This window comes from Sinocyclocheilus anshuiensis, unplaced genomic scaffold, assembly GCF_001515605.1.
Source record: "Sinocyclocheilus anshuiensis isolate Anshui unplaced genomic scaffold, SAMN03320099.WGS_v1.1 scaffold208, whole genome shotgun sequence".
In the NCBI taxonomy this organism is placed as follows: domain Eukaryota; kingdom Metazoa; phylum Chordata; class Actinopteri; order Cypriniformes; family Cyprinidae; genus Sinocyclocheilus; species Sinocyclocheilus anshuiensis.
Window position 1 is genome coordinate 718,556 of NW_015557186.1, and position 19,407 is coordinate 737,962.

The following is a 19,407-nucleotide window of genomic DNA, read 5'->3' on the forward strand; positions in this document are numbered from 1 at the left end:
GATTGAACTTTAACAATATCTGCAATACATTTATGTTAGTTCTGTTCTGTTTACCCTGGGGGGTTATTGCTGCTCTCCTTGCTCTCATCCATGCTAGGCTGCATGGATGCGCAGGGAGTTCTTGCCCAGAACGGAACCATACCGCCAATCCAAACTGTATGCTAATTGTCAATCATCTTTGATAATAGTGGTCCTGACAGAAATGATTTGCATGTTTTCAAATGAACTGTATGTCAGAGTCCAGTGGCTCATTATCTAACTATGCTTCATATGTGGACGCATCAAACTCTCTCAACTCTTGGACTGTGGACTTTATCTAAAAAATTATAAAATAAATAAGATTTAAGATTTACTTCCAAAACACTCTAGTGTGTCTCTAACAGGCTGCTGTCTCTGGGAATTATATCTCGACAAAAGCGTCTGTTGTGCTCTGTGCCAGATAAGTATGCTGCTTTAAAAAAAGGAAGAAAACCAATTAAAATGTAAACTAAAATAACATGATATATAAAAAATTTGTAAATGTGTATGTGAATGTAAATGTGGGCATCTAAATTTTGACATCTAATACAGAGTGTTATACCATGTCATACCTCATTATCTAATAGTCTAATAATGCTGTGCTTGTGCAGCCTGCTCAAAAAAACTGATAATCCAAGTCAATTCGACAGATGAATGTTTCTGGAAGGAAAGTAGCTCAACAGTTCCAGGTAGATGTGAAATATACTGCTAACATGACTGTGTGATACTGCATATTTATTATCTGGAAGCACTTGTGACGTGCATTTCTGTTTTTCTTTCAGATATACTGTAAAACAGAGATGTCTGACAGTTCATGAACCAACAGGACTTGTCAAACTAAATATCTCTTCTCTTGGTAAAACCCGCTTGTATTTGATCTATAAACCATTCTTGAGTTCAAAGCTCTTTAAAAAGTATTTCTGCACAAATGCAAATATTCTCTGTGGTTTCAGGACAATGCAGATCATACAGTTTCAGCACAGCAAAACATAGGGGAGCATTATGAAATCAGAATGAATGAGACGGTTGAAGGCATTAAACTGTGGTTATTGACAAATGATAAATGTCTGCCATCACTTCTGAATTCATCAGGTGTGTGTCGTTCTAAAATAGAGTGTTAAGGTTGAAGGTTGTGAGTTTGTTGTTCTTTTTAGTACACAACAACCCCTACAGACCCACACAACACCACATGAGAACAAAGTTGTCCACGATGATTGATCACTGATCAATGCTAACCAAAATCAGATCCTAACACACTTAAGAGCACAATTATCTACAAAACAAGCTCTTTAAATTGAGTCTGAATGTTCATTGTCCTGTAAGCTCTGTAATGAGTTCCCGAGAAAGAGCAGATCATGGTACAAACAGAGTCTATTTTAGATTAGTTATATTTAGTAAACATTATTATAAGTTCATCTCTTCTCTTTTACAGAAATTGTGACTTGCCAGGGTAGCATAATAAGCATCAGAAGCATAATTCCACCGACAGGTAAGATAAGATTCATCCACTGTTTTTAATTTCAGTTTATGTCTTCAATTAGGGCAGTTAGGGCAGGAGAGTTAGTTATTTAACCGAATAGTGTAAGAAGCCACTATTGAATGATTTAAAAATATATATATTTTTATGTGCATTATTTAATTTACATCATTATCTTGCGTTATATTCTCCTGGACGTAAATAAGGAAGAAAGGAATGTTGCACTGATGAATGTAGAGCTTAAATACTAAACACAACAGTTTTCATTATTAGACTATATTATGTTAATATCTAGACCAGCATTTCTGAACGGGTTCAGAGAGGTTTGTTTAAGTAAAGTTTTCACTAAACATTCAAGACAGAGCAAGCTGGAACTTTTAACCACTTGCATAAGAATATAGCAGGGCCAGCATAAGCAGTTGTGTGATAGGGGCCCGTGTTACTTAGAATTTATTATTTTTATTTTTTTCCTAGCAGAAATATTACAATACAAGATGTACTTATGAGAGTGTGATTCACTTCAGTTAAACAAGGAATAGGGGTAAGGAGTAAGACAAGTCATGTTGTTTTAATTCATAACCCACTGCCAAGTGTTTTGAATAAAACAATAATCTCACTAAATTTTATTACATTTCTCTGAAGTGAATTGATTTAAATCTTCTAAAAGTTCTAAAAATTGAGTAATAAAAATCATAATAAGGTAATTATTTACTTTCTTTATTGAAGGGAAAGAAGGAAGCAGATACATTCTGCATTTAAATGAGTGAATGGATGTGTCATGAATATGGACTGTCTGTGTGTGTTTTCCCTGGTGTGTGACATGTCCATATTTGTTTGTTCCGGTTCCTGTACCCATTGTGTGTTCATTGTTTCCAGGTGTGTCTCATTATTAGTTCATCCTCCTCACCTGTCTGCCCCTCGTTATCTGCCCTATTTGAGTTCTAGCCTGTTCTGTTTTCCCTTGTCCGGTATTAAACGTCAACTCCGTGCTACGTGTGTGTCTCCTTGCTACCCTGTGTGTTCCCCGGGTTGGAATATTAAAGACTGTTTTTTGGTGTTAACTCCTCGTCTCCTCGTTCCTCACTCCAACACAATAGGCGAGTGTGACAGAATACCGGACCTTTAAAATAGTTTATTTTCATCTTCCCCTTCGTTTTTTACAGTGTTTGTTTTCCATTTTTCCCAGTGTTAAAAAAGTTTTTAAAAGTTTTCTGTTTATCCCCGTGTGAAAGCCCACAAAGACCTTTCCCTGTTGGAGTATGTGGTTGAGTTCAGCCAGCTCGCCTTTTTAACGGCGTTTGACGACTGAACTCACTGTTCTGGGGCTAATTACCTCCCAGACACCACCGGACTAAGCTGTAGAGAAGCTATCATCTGGTGTCTGGAGAGCGTCTATCTCCGATCCAGAACACAGCCAGACCCAGAGCCCAGCCCACCATCTCCCCGCTGCACGGAGCTTAAGCCCGAGCCCACCAATGATGGAGAGCCAGAACCCACTGCGACCGACGAGCCATCGCCAGAGAGAGCGACAATGCTGAGGATCGCCCCGGAGCCCGAGCCTGTGACGTCAGACCAGGTGCAAGAGCCGGCTACAGAGCTCGCCACAGGGGAGAGCATCATGGACAGTGAGAGCGCAGAGAGGAGCTCCGCCCCCTGCATCGTGGCTGAGGGTGAGCAATTAATGGATCTGGGAATGTGGAAGGCTGAAAGGACTCCTGTTCCTGAGTTTAGCCCAGAGAGGGCTCCTGTTCCTGAGTTTAGTCCGGAGAGGGCTCCAGTTCCTGAGTTTAGCCCGGAGAGGGCTCCTGTTCCTGAGTTTAGTCCGGAGAGGGCTCCAGTTCCTGAGTTTAGCCCGGAGAGGGCTCCTGTTCCTGAGTTTAGTCCGGAGAGGGCTCCAGTTCCTGAGTTTAGCTAGCTCCCTCCTCTCCGCCGTGGCCCATCAGTCCACTGACTCTGCTGGGCTCCCTCATCCCTCTGGCTCCGCCTTGGTCTGTCGGCGACCATCCGTCGCCTCAGGACTCCACTCCTCCGGCTGTGCCTCGTCCCTTCGTCCCTCTGGCTCTATCAGGCTCCTCCATCCCTTCGGCTCCTCCTCAGTCCACTGTCACTCCGGCTCCACCGCGGCCTTCTGGATCCCCGCCTCCGCCTCGGTCGCCGGAGCCATCTGCTCCGCCTCGGCCCTCTGGATCATCCCCGGCGCCCTGGCTCATCGGCTCTCCGTCTCTGCCTCGGGCTCCTCCGCCACACTCCTGTTCCTGAGTTTAGCCCAGAGAGGGCTCCTGTTCCTGAGTTTAGTCCGGAGAGGGCTCCAGTTCCTGAGTTTAGCCCAGAGTGGGCTCCTGTTTCCCCGTACTACCCAGAGAGTGACTCAGTTCCCGAGTTCAGCCCAGTCATTCCTCTGTCAGTCTCGCTCCCTGTGCTGGGAGTCGCAATTTGGTGTGTGTGGGTGGCGCACACCAGCCCTGAAAGCCTAGAGGCTCACAAATACACACCCGCCCACCCACCCGCTCCTGCCTCCTCCACCGCTGTCGTCTGGCAGCCCCGTCGGCTCCACCGTGGGTCATTATCATGGCTGTGGCCTGGGTCCCGCCTGGCTCCTCATGCTCCAAGTCCCTCCTGTCATCTCCCTGGCTCCTTCCTCCGTCTGATACACCCTGGCTCCTCCTGTTTCCTCCTTGGCTCCTCCCCATGTTGTTCCTATGGCGCGAGGAATGAACATTGTGTGTTCATTGTTTCCAGGTGTGTCTCATTATTAGTTCATCCTCCTCACCTGTCTGCCCCTCGTTATCTGCCCTATTTGTGTTCTAGCCTGTTCCATTCTCCCTTGCCCGGTGTTAAACGTCAACTCCGTGCTACGTGTGTGTCTCCTGGATACCCTGTGTGTTCCCCGGGTTGGAATATTAAAGACTGTTTTTTTTGGTGTTAACTCCTCATCTCCTTGTTCCTCGCTCCAACACAGTAGGCGAGTGTGACATGATGTGTGTGACCTGATTTGACGGAAGATCAACCACTATTACACCACTGTCACACACCACATCTCACATTCCAACTACAAGTTTCACATCACATACGACAACTCCCGAGCCAACTATAAATTTCACATCACATATGACAACTCCCGAGCCAACTACCAGATTCACATCACATACAACTCCTGAGCCAGCTACAAGTTTCACATCACATACGACAATTCCTGAGCCAATTGCAAGTTTCATATCACATACGACATCTCCCAAGCTAACTACAAGTTTCACATCACATACGACAACTCAGAATCCAACTACCAGTTTTACATCACATATGACAACTCCCGAGCCAACTACCAGAGTCACATCACATACAACTCCTGAGCCAGCTATAAGTTTAACATCACATACGACAATTCCTGAGCCAATTGCAAGTTTCACATCACATATGACAACTCATAATCCAACTACAAGTTTCACATCACATACGACAACTCCCAAGCCAACAATAAATTTCACATCACATATGACAACTCCCGAGCCAACTACCAGATTCACATCACATACAACTCCTGAGCCAGCTACAAGTTTAACATCACATACGACAATTCCTAAGCCAATTGCAAGTTTCACATCACATATGACAACTCCCAAGCCAACTATACTGTGGCGAGGGGGGCGTGGTTCAGCGAGGTCTGCAGCGGGAGAGAGGGACGGGAGACGAGCGGTGAGTAAGTAGGTCAAGTGCAAAATGATGAACACCTGTGTCTGATTGCAGTAATTAGCCTGGAGAGACCGGATAAAACGCAGACTGGAGAACGTGGTGGGGAGAGAGAGACTGGGACTCATGGCCATCCCTTAGCCGGAGGAGGAGAACTGACTGAACTGAGTTTATGCCCTGGGCAGATTGAGAACGCGCTGGAAGAGCCCCGTTTGTGTTTTGTGGAACTTTAAGTAAAGAAATAAAAGGGCCACGAGTCTCCAAACCGCCTACCCGAGTCACTTCCTTCTTCCCACTACGAACTTTGTTACACTGGTGCCGAAACCCGGGAAGGAAGTGATAACGCCGCCGCCGTCATGTAGAGACTGGGACTCGTGGCCATCCCTTAGCCGGAGAAGGAGAGCCAACTGAACTGAGTTTATGCCCTGGGCAGAGTGAGAATGCGCTGGAAGCGCCCCGTTTGTGTTTTGTTGAACTATAAGGAAAGAAATAAAAGAGCCACGAGTCTCCAAACCGCCTACCTGAGTCACTTCCTTCTTCCCACTACGAACTTTGTTACATATACATTTCACATCAAATATGACAACTGCAGAGCCAACAAGTTCCACATCACATACAAAAGCTCACAATCCAACTACCAGTTTCACATCACATACGACAACTCCCGAGCCAACTATCAGTTTCACATAAATTACGACAACTCCCGAGCCAACTACAAGGTTTCACATCACATACGACAACTCCTGAGCCAAGTACAATTTTCATATCACATACAACTCCTGAGCCAACTGCAAGTTTCACATCACATACAACTGACAATCCAAATACAAGTTTCACATCACATACAACTCACAATCCAACTACCAGTTTAACGTCACATACGACAACTCCCGAGGCAACTACAAGTTTCAAATCACATATGACATCTCATGGATATACTGATCCCTCAAAGGCATCATAAGTGTGCAGTTATCAGTGGATATCAAGTCTAAATCCAATTACACAATACCATGTGATTCAATCTATTTTACAGAGAAGCCTTGGACAATCTGGAGTCTAAGATGGAAGAGATGGGAAAAAGCAATAAAAGCAATGCAATGATTGTCATGGGGGATGCTGTTGGTCTTCTTCATGTACAAGCCAAGAACACAGATGCCAAAGAGATCAACATGTGCTACTCTTCAAATCATGCTATGGTAAACCTAAGGGCTGAGATGCATTAAAACATGACATGATTGGCATGATTCTTCAGTTATCATGGCAATTTTTCTTTTCACAGGTTGTTGAGAGCCAAAATGACCTGAATACAGACTGTCTGGTCTATAAAGATTTCCAAGGAGGCTTTTTATAAATCACGTCTTGAAAACAATGGAAGTGTGTTTGTTGGAATTCTACGGTTCAAAAACATAGGAAACAAGGTATTGTATGCTTCTATGATTTTTTTAAATATTTTTTTTATTAAGTCTTGTATGGAAGATTCTTAAAATATTCTTCTTTTGGACAAATGTTTCACACATTCACACACATTTATATTTGATTCAGGGTTGCTCTCTTGGTTTCTGATTTAGGATGAAACTAAAAATCAGACTGTTTTAAACAATGAAGTTTATGGAATACCGTTGAGGGCCAATATTGCCAACCTTACTTACAATATTGAGATGTTCTTTACAAATAATGATAAGGTAATGAATAATGATATTAATAATAATGGCCCTTGTCTATCATGGCCTCCTAATAATCCCCTACAACTTGATTGTCTCTATGACTCTCTCTCCTCTCCACCTATAGCTGGTGTGTGGTGTGCGCACTGGCGCCGTTGTCCTGTGGCTGCCGTCGCATCATCCAGGTGGATGCTGCACACAGGTGGTGGTTGAGGAGAGACCCCCCCACATGATTGTAAAGCGCTTTGGGTGTACAACAATACACAATAAAGCGCTATATAAATTCCTCATTCATTCATTCATTCATTCATTCATTCATTCATTCAATATGCACCAGAAGAATGCTCCATGCTGGCCTCATTCACATGGTTGATCATTCAAGCTCTTCATTCAAGCTCTTGAATTGAATTGAATATGTACTTATGGCTCATCAGACAGAACGTCACCCTCACAAACTATATGAGGAAGAGAACCGTGTTGGGCTGGGGTGAGTTATACACTCTCAGAAAAAAATGGTACAAAAGCTGTCACTGGGGCAGTACTCTTTCAAAAAGTCATATGTACAGTTTAGGCATATGCACCTTTTAGGGGTAAATAAGGTACAAAAGTGTAACTTTTGAAAGGGTAACACCTATTAAGAAAACAAAACTGTTTCAAACCATTAAGTCCAATTGTAAGTTCCAAATAAAAGGAAAATATATTGCACACGAGTCATGTGTTGTCAAAAATAGTCATACTAAAATTCTACATACGTTTCAATACTCTTTTTTTCTTACAGTATCGATGCACTGATACCAGCTGTACAAACCTGTTATAAAAATATAGCCTATATTGAGGAGGAAAGTCCACTGATGACTGTGATGAGTTACCAGCATAAGCTTGTGTGCCAAAGGCTGTCTAATTCTAAACTTAAAAATACACTTATTTTAGTTGTTTTAACTACAAATTTAAATGAAAATGAAAAAAATAATGAAAAGGAAATTATACATTTACACACCTAAGGATTATATCAACCAAACAAGTAACTGCGTATGCGTCATCTACATGGGTTCTTATGAATAAGTAAGCAGCATTTAAAACAATAAACATATAATACGCACTGTTGTTCAATATTTAATTACAGTTTCAGATACATGATATTTTCATTTGCTACAAGCAGGATACATGAGAAATGTGTTCAACTCGGACACGCAGACGGTTGTCTTGGTGATAAACACTGTAAACAGCAACCATTCGCGTGTCCGCGCTTAATGCGCATCTCGTAGATGAAAAGCATTTTAGGGGGCCCTTGGCTTTTGGGGGCCTAAGGCAGTTGCCTACCTTTGCCTAATGGGTAAAACCCATTTATTCACATTTTTCACTTTCAGTCTCTCTGAAAAGTCTACATCGAACTGTCTTAAAAACATAAAGTAACATAAAGTAGTAAAGTATAAACAGCACTACTATACATCATCTCGTAATCCTCAGATGATCTCTATGGTTCTGTTGATGGGGTAATCCTGTGTTTGCATCTCTCTTGTATTTCCTCTTCTCCGACTACATGCGCAAATCAGTGGGCGTGGCTTAACAAGGCAATAATGTAGAAGTAGGCGTTGATCTTCTGCAGAGGCGGGCTTTCAATGCACTGTGATGTCATTATGTGACAAAATCCAGAACCAATCTTTTTTCAGCTTGGTTTTAATGAAAGCTGATTTTGAAAGTTTTGAGTTCTGAAACTTATAGGATGTTTGACCTGATATTAGTCAAAAGATCAAGGGATATTTGATTTCTATATTCTCATTTCTATTTTCTTTGTATTCAGCTACAGCGATAGTTGAATGCCATTGTACATGGTCCGTGTAACGCTTCACAATTCAATTTTCAGACCATATGGTGCAAATGCAAAAGAAAAAGGATTTGGGTGAATGCAAAGCTGAGGAAAACTTAATTGACTTGTTTACCGACCTGCCCCCTTTCCTTCCTCCTCCGTCGGTGAACTCTGTCCCTCTCGTTACTGAGTTTAGCCCAGAGAAAGTTCCAGTTCCCATGTCTAGCCCAGAGAGGGCTCCTGTTCCCCCGTCCAGCCCAGAGAGGCCTACCGTTCCTGAGTTAAGCCCAGAGAGGGCTCCCATTCCTGAGTTAAGCCCTGAAAGCCCGGAGGCTCCCAAATGCCCATCCTCCCGCCCGCTCCTGCCTCCTCCTCCTCCTCCGCTGTCGTTTGGCAGCCCCTCTGCTCGCCCTCAGCCCACCATCGGTACGGTGTGAGCTCCGCGGGTCTGCCATCCTCCATCATCACAGTGGCTGCAGAATCCCTGGTCTCCGCCTCCAGCCTCTGAGACCCAGACTCTGCCTCGGCCCGTTGACCCTGCAGCTCCACCATGGCTCCTAGCTCCCTCCGCTTTGCCTTGGCCCATCAGTCCACTGGCTCCACCAGGCTCCCTCGTCCCTCCGGCTCTGCCTTGGTCTGTCGTCAACCATCCGTCGCCTTGGGACTCCACTCCTCCGGCTGCACCTCGTCCCTCTGGCTCTATCAGGCTCCTCCATCCCTTCGGCTCCTCCTCAGTCCACTGTCACTCCGGCTCCACCGCGGCCTTCTGGATCCCCGCCTCCGCCTCGGTCGCCGGAGCCATCTGCTCCGCCTCGGCCCTCTGGATCATCCCCGGCGCCCTGGCTCATCGGCTCTCCGTCTCTGCCTCGGGCTCCTCCGCCACCTGCTCCGCCGCTGTTGGTCAGCCCCCTGGAGTCATCAGGCCTTCCTCCTTTATGGCTCCTCCCTCCGTCGGCTCCACCGTGGGTCGCCATTATGGCTGTGGCCTGGGTCCCTCCTGCCACCGCATCCTCCAAGTCCCTCCTGTTTCCTCCCTGGCCTCTGTCTGTCGTCCTCCTCCCGGGTGTCCGTCCTCCTCCCGAGCCTCCTCCAAGGTCCCACCTGTCCCTCCCCGTGTTGTTCCTTCAGTGCGAGGACGCGCCTTCCGGGAGGGGGGCGATATGTCACGCCCCTGGACTGTGTTTGAGTGTTTTATATATATATCATCATTTAAGGATAAATTTACTAGGAAAATTCGTAATAAGGTATCTGTTATTTGTGGTCAGACAGGAAGTCTGTCATAAATAATAGGCTACAATTTTATGTTTCAACATTTGTATTTTATTTCTCTTGTGTACGTTTATTATTAATCAATGTTAATAATAATTTTTACAATAAGTCTGTCGTTATTAACAGTTTAAAATATTTTGATTGATTGAAGTAATTGGGTAAATTTAAGTATTTTACATTAAAGACAACACAGATAGAATTAATAAAGTGAATATAAAAATTGCCATTAAGAATGTAAAAAATGCAGGGGGCAAATATTGCCCATTAATGGAAAATAAAATTTTTATTGATCTATCTATCTATCTATCTATCTATATATATATATATATATATATATATACTGTATATATATATATACACACATACATACATGTGTATTTTATTCACATATCTTTCTTTTTTATTATCTGTATGTTGTTGTCGTCTTGTGTACTGGAAGCTTCTGTCACCAGAACAAATTCTTTGTATGTGCAAACATACTTGGCAATAAAGCTCTTTCTGATTCTGATTCTCTGCACACACAATCATTCCGTTATTAGACAAAATATTCTCCATAGCAGGTATTCCCAAAATAATGAAATCTGACAATGGTCCTCCATTTTCCAGTAAAGAACTTGCAAACTTCACAACCCACCTTGGTATACACCATCGCAAGATCACCCTCTGCTGGCCACAAGCCAACGGTGAGGATGAGAGATTCATGAGAACTCTCAAAATGCAACGTCCACTGCCACTGTTGAAGGAAAATCATGGAAACAAGAGCTCCAGGGATTTCTACAGAGCAACCTCCTCATCAAACTAGTGGGACATCCCCAGCTGAAGTACTGTTTGCCAGACCCATCAACATCAAATTACCAGCCTTACGCAGTCCAGTGACTGATGACACACTTTGTTGCACAGATAGTTCCAAAAATGAGAAGATGAAACAATATTCTGACAACATGAAGAAAGCATCACACTCAGAGCTCAATATTGGCAATGCTGTACTTCTTCATGAAAAGAAAACAGAAAAACCCATGACACGCTACAACCTGAAACCTTGCAAATTCCAAATGAATCTTCCTGAACATCCTGTACAAATAGAGAGAAGATATCCTAAAAGAGAGAACAGAAAGAAATTCCCACGACTGACAGATTACTTAGAATGAGGCAAAAGTTAAACATCACATATACTGTATATATATATATGCATACACACACAGACATATAAACATATACAAAAAAAAACAGTTACTAAGTTCAGTTAAGTGCTATTTTATTTTAGGTCCTCCTATCTTAAAGTCAGTCGATACGTCTGTAATCCTGAGTTTATATTACTTGCTTAATCATAATTTAGGTTAGCGCAATTTCAAGAAAATATATCTTCAGTCGTGTTTGTATTACATTTTTCATGCTTATACTTAGGGTGAAGTATTATTATTGTTATACATACATTCTTTTTTTCTAAAACAAAGGGAGGGATGTAATGTTGTAGAGAGTTTTCCCAGAATGCTTAGCTGTCGAGTGCTGATGAAGCATGGCCGTGTGACATGAACAATCAGTAAACGAACATTTGTATTGTGCACAAAGTTGTTTGTCTGAAGTCATTACACTGTCATGATAATTTTATGGTGTCTTTGTCGTTTTCTTGAGCTGTTCCTTTAAGAGCATCTGAACTCTTATTTTAGTATCACTGAGATACTATTAGCTTTTCTTAACATTTTAAATCAGTTTTAGTCTCCATACAGTTGTGATACGTCATATTCATGTAGCAGCAGTGGTGATGAGCTCATCTGCATGCTCGTCGTCCTCATCGGGGTCTCGACCTGACGGGTTGTTTCTCTGATGATCCAGAAAGCACAGACTCCACCAAAACCATCGCTCAATCCAGCATTAATGCTGTGGATGAAAATATTTATCACAAGCATAATTAAGACAGAAGGCTTTCTTTGTCTCAGACTTTCTTTCTCTTAGACAAAAATGATGTACATGAAATTATGACCCTAAAAGCATCAGTTTTACTGAAATCACTCAAAAGAAATGAAAAATATCTGTTGATCTTTACTAAAAACTTGTAGGAAGATTAAATTTTGCTTTCAAATCTCTGATATGATCTGATATTACTGTTGTTGTTTTTTTTATTTTTTTTTATTGAGCATTATAATCATCCATGTGTGATCATGTGCGTGTCAGAGCGACTCAACATTGAACCTTATTTAGAAAACAAATTTACGTCTTCAGGATGACAGTAATGTCCGCACGCTTGTGGATTCAGACATTTGCATGGTTATTAAAACAGCTCATTAAAATCCACACACACGGATGTGAAACATATCTGGTTACAGGAAACACAACAAACACAGTCAGAATCAGTAAATCCGTTGTTGTTTTATGTTGCTTATGATTCTCTGTTATGTTTCTCAGTATGTGATTCTAATGAAACTAATAAAATGTAATTTTATTAATCATGATGGACTGACTGCAAAATCACTTATTCATTTTAGTCACACTTATAAATATGTGGATGTCATTCATTAGGTCACAAAATATCAAAACAAATGTCACTTACTGTACAGAAACGTTCACATTCCAACAAAGTGTAAAAACATGACATTTTCTGTATCTAAATCCTGTCAGAAATCCATTAATGAAAGTTATTTTTTCATTAGCATCTTCAAATTGTTTCTACCATTATGAAATATTTGTTTTCTATTTGTATATAGTTCTCTGTGAACAAAGGTAACTTGATAAACTGGACTTGAACGTAAGCAGATATTGAGATTCTCAGTTAAAGCCCAAATAAACATGATTTGCATGTTTTCAAATGAACTGTTTGTCAGAGTGCTGCGGCTCATTATCGAACAGCTTCACATGTGGACGCATCAAACTCTCTCAACTCTTGGACTGTGGACTTTATCTCAAGAATGTAATAAGAAAATGATTAAAGATTTATTAGCTCTGTCTGTAGAAAACAAGATATAACGTGTGTCTCTAACAGGCCGCTGTCTTTGGGAATTATGTCTCAACAAAAGCAGAATTTGCTGTGGCTGATGATCGTCTGTTTTTCTACACGCCAGATAAGTATGTTGCTTTAAAAAATGCATTTATTAACTTAAACAGAAACATATGCCAATAAATATGTTGTTTGGTACACATTAGAAAACAAACTAAAATGTAAACAAAAAATAACAATTAAAAAAATATATATGAATGTGTATGTAAATGTTAATGCAATATAGATACAGAGTGTTATACCATGTCATACCTCCTTTTCTAATAGTCTAATAATGCTGTGTTTGTGCAGCCTGCTCAAAAAAACTGATAATCCAAGTCAATTCGACAGATCGATGTTTCTGGAAGGAAAGTAGCTCAACAGTTCCAGGTAGATGTGAAATATACTGCTAACATGACTGTGTGATACTGCATATTTATTATCTGAAAGCACTTGTGACGACTGACAAACTCATTGAGTTCATTTCTGTTTTTCTTTCAGATATAACTCGGACATGTCTATCAAATGATGAAGAGAATATGACACTAAACATCTCTTCTCAGGGTAAAACCTGTGTATATTTTATGTATAAGCCATTCTTGAGTTCAAAACTCTTTAAAATTTATTTTTGTGAAATGTTTTCTTGTTTCAGGACAGTGCCGTTCATACAGTTTCAACATAAGAAAAGAGGGGAACCAGTATGTAGTCGGAATGAATGACACAGTTGAAGGGATAAATTTGTGGTTATTGCCAAATGGTAATTGTAATGGTAAGTCATCAGTCCTGAATTCATCAGCTGTGTGTTATTCTACAACAGACAGTGTAATTGCAGAGATTGTGGGTATTTTCTTGTCCTTGTTTTGTTTTGTTTTATTTCGTTTTTTTTATCAGGGTAAGTGCATAACAACCCCTACACACACACACACACACGCACGCACGCACACACACACACACGCACACACACACACACACACACACAAGTACAAAATAAGTGTTTGATCAATGCTTGTGAGTGATCATTGCTGTAGTTAGAACATTCTATCAATCAGTGCAAACGAAAAACATAATGACACACGGCTGAAATTATCTATAAATCAAACTAAAGATCAACCAGTAATTGGTCTTATGTGTAAGTTTTGTCCATAATCGCATATTGGTTTTGTAATATTGGATCCACTGATAAATGGCCCCATCTTGTGGGCGTTTTGACACACACACACACACACACAAGTACAAAATAAGTGTTTGATCAATGCTTGTGAGTGATCATTGCTGTAGTTAGAACATTCTATCAATCAGTGCAAACGAAAAACATAATGACACACGGCTGAAATTATCTATAAATCAAACTAAAGATCAACCAGTAATTGGTCTTATGTGTAAGTTTTGTCCATAATCGCATATTGGTTTTGTAATATTGGATCCACTGATAAATGGCCCCATCTTGTGGGCGTTTTGACAATTGCACACAAGACCACAGGAACAGGGGTGACATGTATGTTCCAGGATGGCCACCATATGTACCTTTTAATAAAATCCACTACTTAAAAAAAAAAAACCTAAATTAAATTTAGGTTTTCTACATAACCATTTATTTTTCTAATAAGCATCTAAATAATTACAGCTATGTAGAAATTAATTATTATCTCCACGAAAGATTGCAATTTGAGTATAAGATCTGCGTAAACAGATAAAACAGCGCTCTGTCAGCAGGCATTTCATAATCTAAACATTATTAATAATTCTGATAACATGCTAGTTGAGATGGAATGTGAAATTGCAATTATGTATTCACTTAAGACTTTCCTGATGATCTATACTTATTCCAGTGAAGTAGTTGTCTTCACTCTTTAACGTATTAATCAACACATAGACCTTTTAAACTATAGTTTAACATGAATAATTAAACTTATGCAAATCTTGTAATTTATTTGTTCTCTATTTGAAAACATTAGACTTTGTAAATTTATTTAGGTTTTCTACATAACCATTTATTTTTCTAATAAGCATCTAAATAATTACAGCTATGTAGAAATTAATTATTATCTCCACGAAAGATTGCAATTTGAGTATAAGATCTGCGTAAACAGATAAAACAGCGCTCTGTCAGCAGGCATTTCATAATCTAAACATTATTAATAATTCTGATAACATGCTAGTTGAGATGGAATGTGAAATTGCAATTATGTATTCACTTAAGACTTTCCTGATGATCTATACTTATTCCAGTGAAGTAGTTGTCTTCACTCTTTAACGTATTAATCAACACATAGACCTTTTAAACTATAGTTTAACATGAATAATTAAACTTATGCAAATCTTGTAATTTATTTGTTCTCTATTTGAAAACATTAGACTTTGTAAATTTATTTTGCCTATGGTTAATATTAGTGTTGCTGCTGCTGTTATAAACAAAAAGATGCACATTTTTAATATGAAGAAGATATCTCACAAACATGGCGGCGCGTTCACACGCTGCGGCTTCTCTCTCTCCCGATAGAAAGGTGTTTTCGTGTTTTTTGTCTTGTGAGTCGCAGTGTTACATTTTGACAGCTTTTTTTTTTTTTTTTTTTAAGAGGACTGAAATTACTGATGATACATATCAACAAAAACTGTGTTGTTATTACAAAACAGAAGTAAAACAAATATATTTTGGTTCTGCATATCAGGTATTGGGCACATAAACATGCAAATAATCTGTATTGGTATCAGATATAAAAAAAATAAATATTGCTCGATCTCTAAATCATTTGAATGGAGTCTGTATGTTCGTTGTCCTGTAAGCTCTGCAATGAGTTCCTGAGAAAGAGCAGATCATGGTACATCATGGACTATTTTTAGTTATATTTAGTGAGTGCTGTACAAATTTCATCTCTTCCATTCTGCAGGATGCACATTAAATGATTTTGTCACTTGCCAAAACAACGGCTTCCCCCGACACCCTGGTCTACTCAATGATGTCTGCATATTCAAGGCAATCTTGTCAGACACACCCTCAGGTAGGATTTTGTCCTCTTCTACGGTGTTTCCTATTTCAGTTTAAGTCTTCAAATACAGCAGTAGACAGTCATGTACCGTAACGGAACAGGTGCACAGGCCACATACATATGAGCTGTAACAGCCTATCAATGAACGTGTCAGTATTTTTGATCCATTTTCTGATCCAATCCATTAGGATTGTATGAAAACATATTGTATGTTTTTAGCATTCGTCATCAAGCTTCATGGTGCTCAAACAAACAGTTTATATTCTGAAAAACTACCAATTAATTTTTTGACTTCATATGTGGTATGATTTGATGATTATGTTGAATTGTGTGTTGTCATTGTCTCTTGAGGTTGTTCACAAACCCCTCATCTCAATCCTAAGAAAAGATGTGCAAACGCAACATATAATAATATATGCGGAGGTATGGTTTCTAAAATATTTTTCAATATTTTCAGTCACCTGTTTCAAAGCAAACATTAAAAGCATAAGCATAATTAAGCATAATTAAATTGCCAAGCCTATTTAAATCCAAATAACTACATAAAGGAAATTATGTTGCTTCATTATTTTACAGATAAACCAACAGCTGGTATAAATTAATCCATCACAGTTACGCTCATGTTATGTTGAAGTTCTGTGTTTTCTGAAAGTCTGTTAGCTGCGAGTTTTTGTTGGCACTTACAGTATTGCACTTAAACAGACAAATACCCACAACATTATGTCACAAATATATAAATAAAACCCAAACCTCATTTATTTCTGAAGGAAGAGGATTCAGATACGTTCTGTCACTTGAAGGGAGTGAATTGATGTGTGCCAAATGTGATAACACAACTGATTCTTCTGAAGAGAACACAACTACTAGTTTCACACCACATGATCCAACTACAACTACAACTCACGATCCAACTATCACTACAACAGCCCATGATCCAACTACAACTACAACTCACGATCCAACTATCACTCTCGATCCAACTATAACTCTCGATCCAACTATCACTACAACAGCCCATGATCCAACTACAACTCTCAAACCACCCGAGTCAACTGGCAGTCCAAGTACAGTTGAGCATGGATATACTGATCCCTCAAAGGCATCGTAAGTGTGCAGTTACCAGTGGATATAAAACTCAATAATCAAATGCCAAGCAATTCAATCAATATTGCAGATTGACCTTGTCCGGTCTGGAGTCTAAGATGGAAGAGATGGAAAAAAACAATAAAAGCAATGAGGCGATTGTCACGAAGGATGCTGTTGGTCTTCTTCATGTTCAAGCCAAGAACACAGAAACCAAAGAGATCAACATATGCTTCTCTTCAGATCATGCTGTGGTAAACCTAAGAGCTAAGATGCATTAAAACATGGTATGATTCCTCAGTTTTCATGGCAATTCTTCTTTTCACAGGCTGAGAGTCAAAGTGACAAGAATACAAACTGTTCCTGGTCTATAAAGATTTCCAAGGAGGCTTTTGATAAATCACGTCTTGAAAACAATGGAAGTGCATTTGTTGGAGTTCTACGATTCAAAAACATGAGAAATGAGGTACTGTATGCTACTGTATGTTTTGTTTTTTTTACTTTTAAGTCTAATATGTAAAGATTTTTTAAAGTTTCTACTTTTGGACAAATGTTTGTGATCAATTGTATTCACACACATATTTATATCTGATTCATGATTGCTCTCTTGGTTTCTGATTTAGGAAGAAACTAAAAATCAGACTGTTTTGAACAATGAGGTTTATGGAATAACGATGAGGGCCAATATCTCCAGCCTTACTGACAATATTGAGATGTTCTTTACAAATAATGATAAGGTAATGAAGATTTTATTGCAGAACTTATTTTGTTATAATGATCAGACAATGTGAAGGCAAAATAAAAATAAACATGTTCTTGCAGAACAGTAAGGCGTCCTGCAGTTCTTGGGATGGCAAAGGTACATTCTAAGTGTACTGTACTGATCAGTTTCAACAAATATATAATACATTTTTTATAATCAATTTAATTCATTTCTCTCTCTTCTTTGAAGGAGAACTTAATTGGACAACGTTCGGCTGTGTGACAGAAACAAACAAACAATCAAACACCATAAAGTGCTCTTGTTCACATCTGACGTTCTTTGCAGTGCTGATGGTGAGAAGCTTCTCAGAGAAGAAGAACTTATGCTTTCATAATTCATGTTTCATTCAAAGACCCCATTAAATCAATATATGCAAACATATATAAACACACACACACACACACACACACACATATATATATATACAAACACAGGGTTTGAAATGAACCTTTTCACTCACCAGCCAATTTGGCTACTAAATTTTTAAGTTACCGGCCATCCAGAACTTTTCTGATATTTTCCGAAAAATATCAGAAATAAACCAAATTATCAAAGTTACAGATTAGATTTAAATATATTTATTATTAAATCTGTAATTGTAATTCTGGATCATTGAATTGCTTTTAGCTTTACAACAGTCAATCACTTTTTGCGGATACCATTAAAATGAAATAAAAACTACATTTCTGTTATAATTCTAACTGCATTTACTTTGCCGTAAACTAGCAGACAGGCGATTAACATGATCTTATGTAAAGTTCTACCTAATGTACATTTCCTTACGTTTGAATGACACTGAAATGTTAGTATAGGGCTGGACAATAATTCAATATCAATATGTATCGCGATATAATTTTTTTCAATAACGGTGATATGATTTTTAAACACATTTCCGATATTTCGATATACATTACCAATGTTTCCCATACATTGATTTATTTGTGGCATTTGATTTCGTTGAATAAACATGAGCACTGCAAGTTTCAAAATCATAACACGGCGCGGGTGTTTTATATGAATGTATCTCTGAAGGGAACCGACTGTCTTCAGAATAGTTTAGATGGCATTTTAATTTTTATCTGATAAAGAAGCATTCATGAGCGGAGCTGCTTTGATTACAGACATTACTGGAGAAACCGCTACTTTTATCGCTCTAAAAGCGCCTCCTGCTGGCAAAGAATGAGTTTGCATTTTCAATAATAAGCCCGTCTCCAGCAACATGTTTTTGTTGTTGCTCAATTTTTGTTGTTTTCTGCAGCAACTCAGACCACTTTTCATATTCTTTATCCTGGCTGAAGCACATTTGTTTCAAACTATAAGAATAATCAGCCTACACTACCAGTCAAAAGTTTTTTAACAGTGAGATCTTTTATTTTTTTTTAAGAATTCTCTTTTACTCACCAAGGCTGCATTTCTTTGATCCAAAGTAGGCCTACAGCAAAAACAGAAACATTTAGAATTATTTTTGCTATTTAAAATAACTGCTTTCTATTTGAATTTTATTTAGCGCTGCAATTTTATTTGATTTATAATACTTTTATTTAGCAAGGATGCTTTAAATTGATCAAAAAGATTATAAATGTTACAAAATATTTCTATTTCAGATAAATGCTGTTCTTCTGAACTTTCTATTCATCAAAGAAACCTGAAAAAATCTACTCATTTGTTTTCAACATAATAATAA

The 19,407-nt window shown here is 39.2% G+C and overlaps 1 protein-coding gene across 1 annotated transcript in view; it reads left to right on the forward strand.

Moving 5' to 3' along the window:
- The first annotated feature begins 3,026 nt into the window (after positions 1 to 3,026).
- Positions 3,027 to 19,407, forward strand: part of LOC107678706 (adhesion G-protein coupled receptor G2-like) — a 32,052-nt gene continuing 15,671 nt past the window's right edge. The window contains exons 1-7 of the mRNA XM_016474076.1: positions 3,027 to 3,120; positions 6,221 to 6,378; positions 15,701 to 15,709; positions 17,295 to 17,426; positions 17,584 to 17,697; positions 17,783 to 17,819; positions 17,913 to 18,016. Of these exons, the coding sequence (XP_016329562.1) occupies positions 3,027 to 3,120; positions 6,221 to 6,378; positions 15,701 to 15,709; positions 17,295 to 17,426; positions 17,584 to 17,697; positions 17,783 to 17,819; positions 17,913 to 18,016 (648 nt within the window). The remainder of the gene's footprint in view (positions 3,121 to 6,220; positions 6,379 to 15,700; positions 15,710 to 17,294; positions 17,427 to 17,583; positions 17,698 to 17,782; positions 17,820 to 17,912; positions 18,017 to 19,407) is intronic.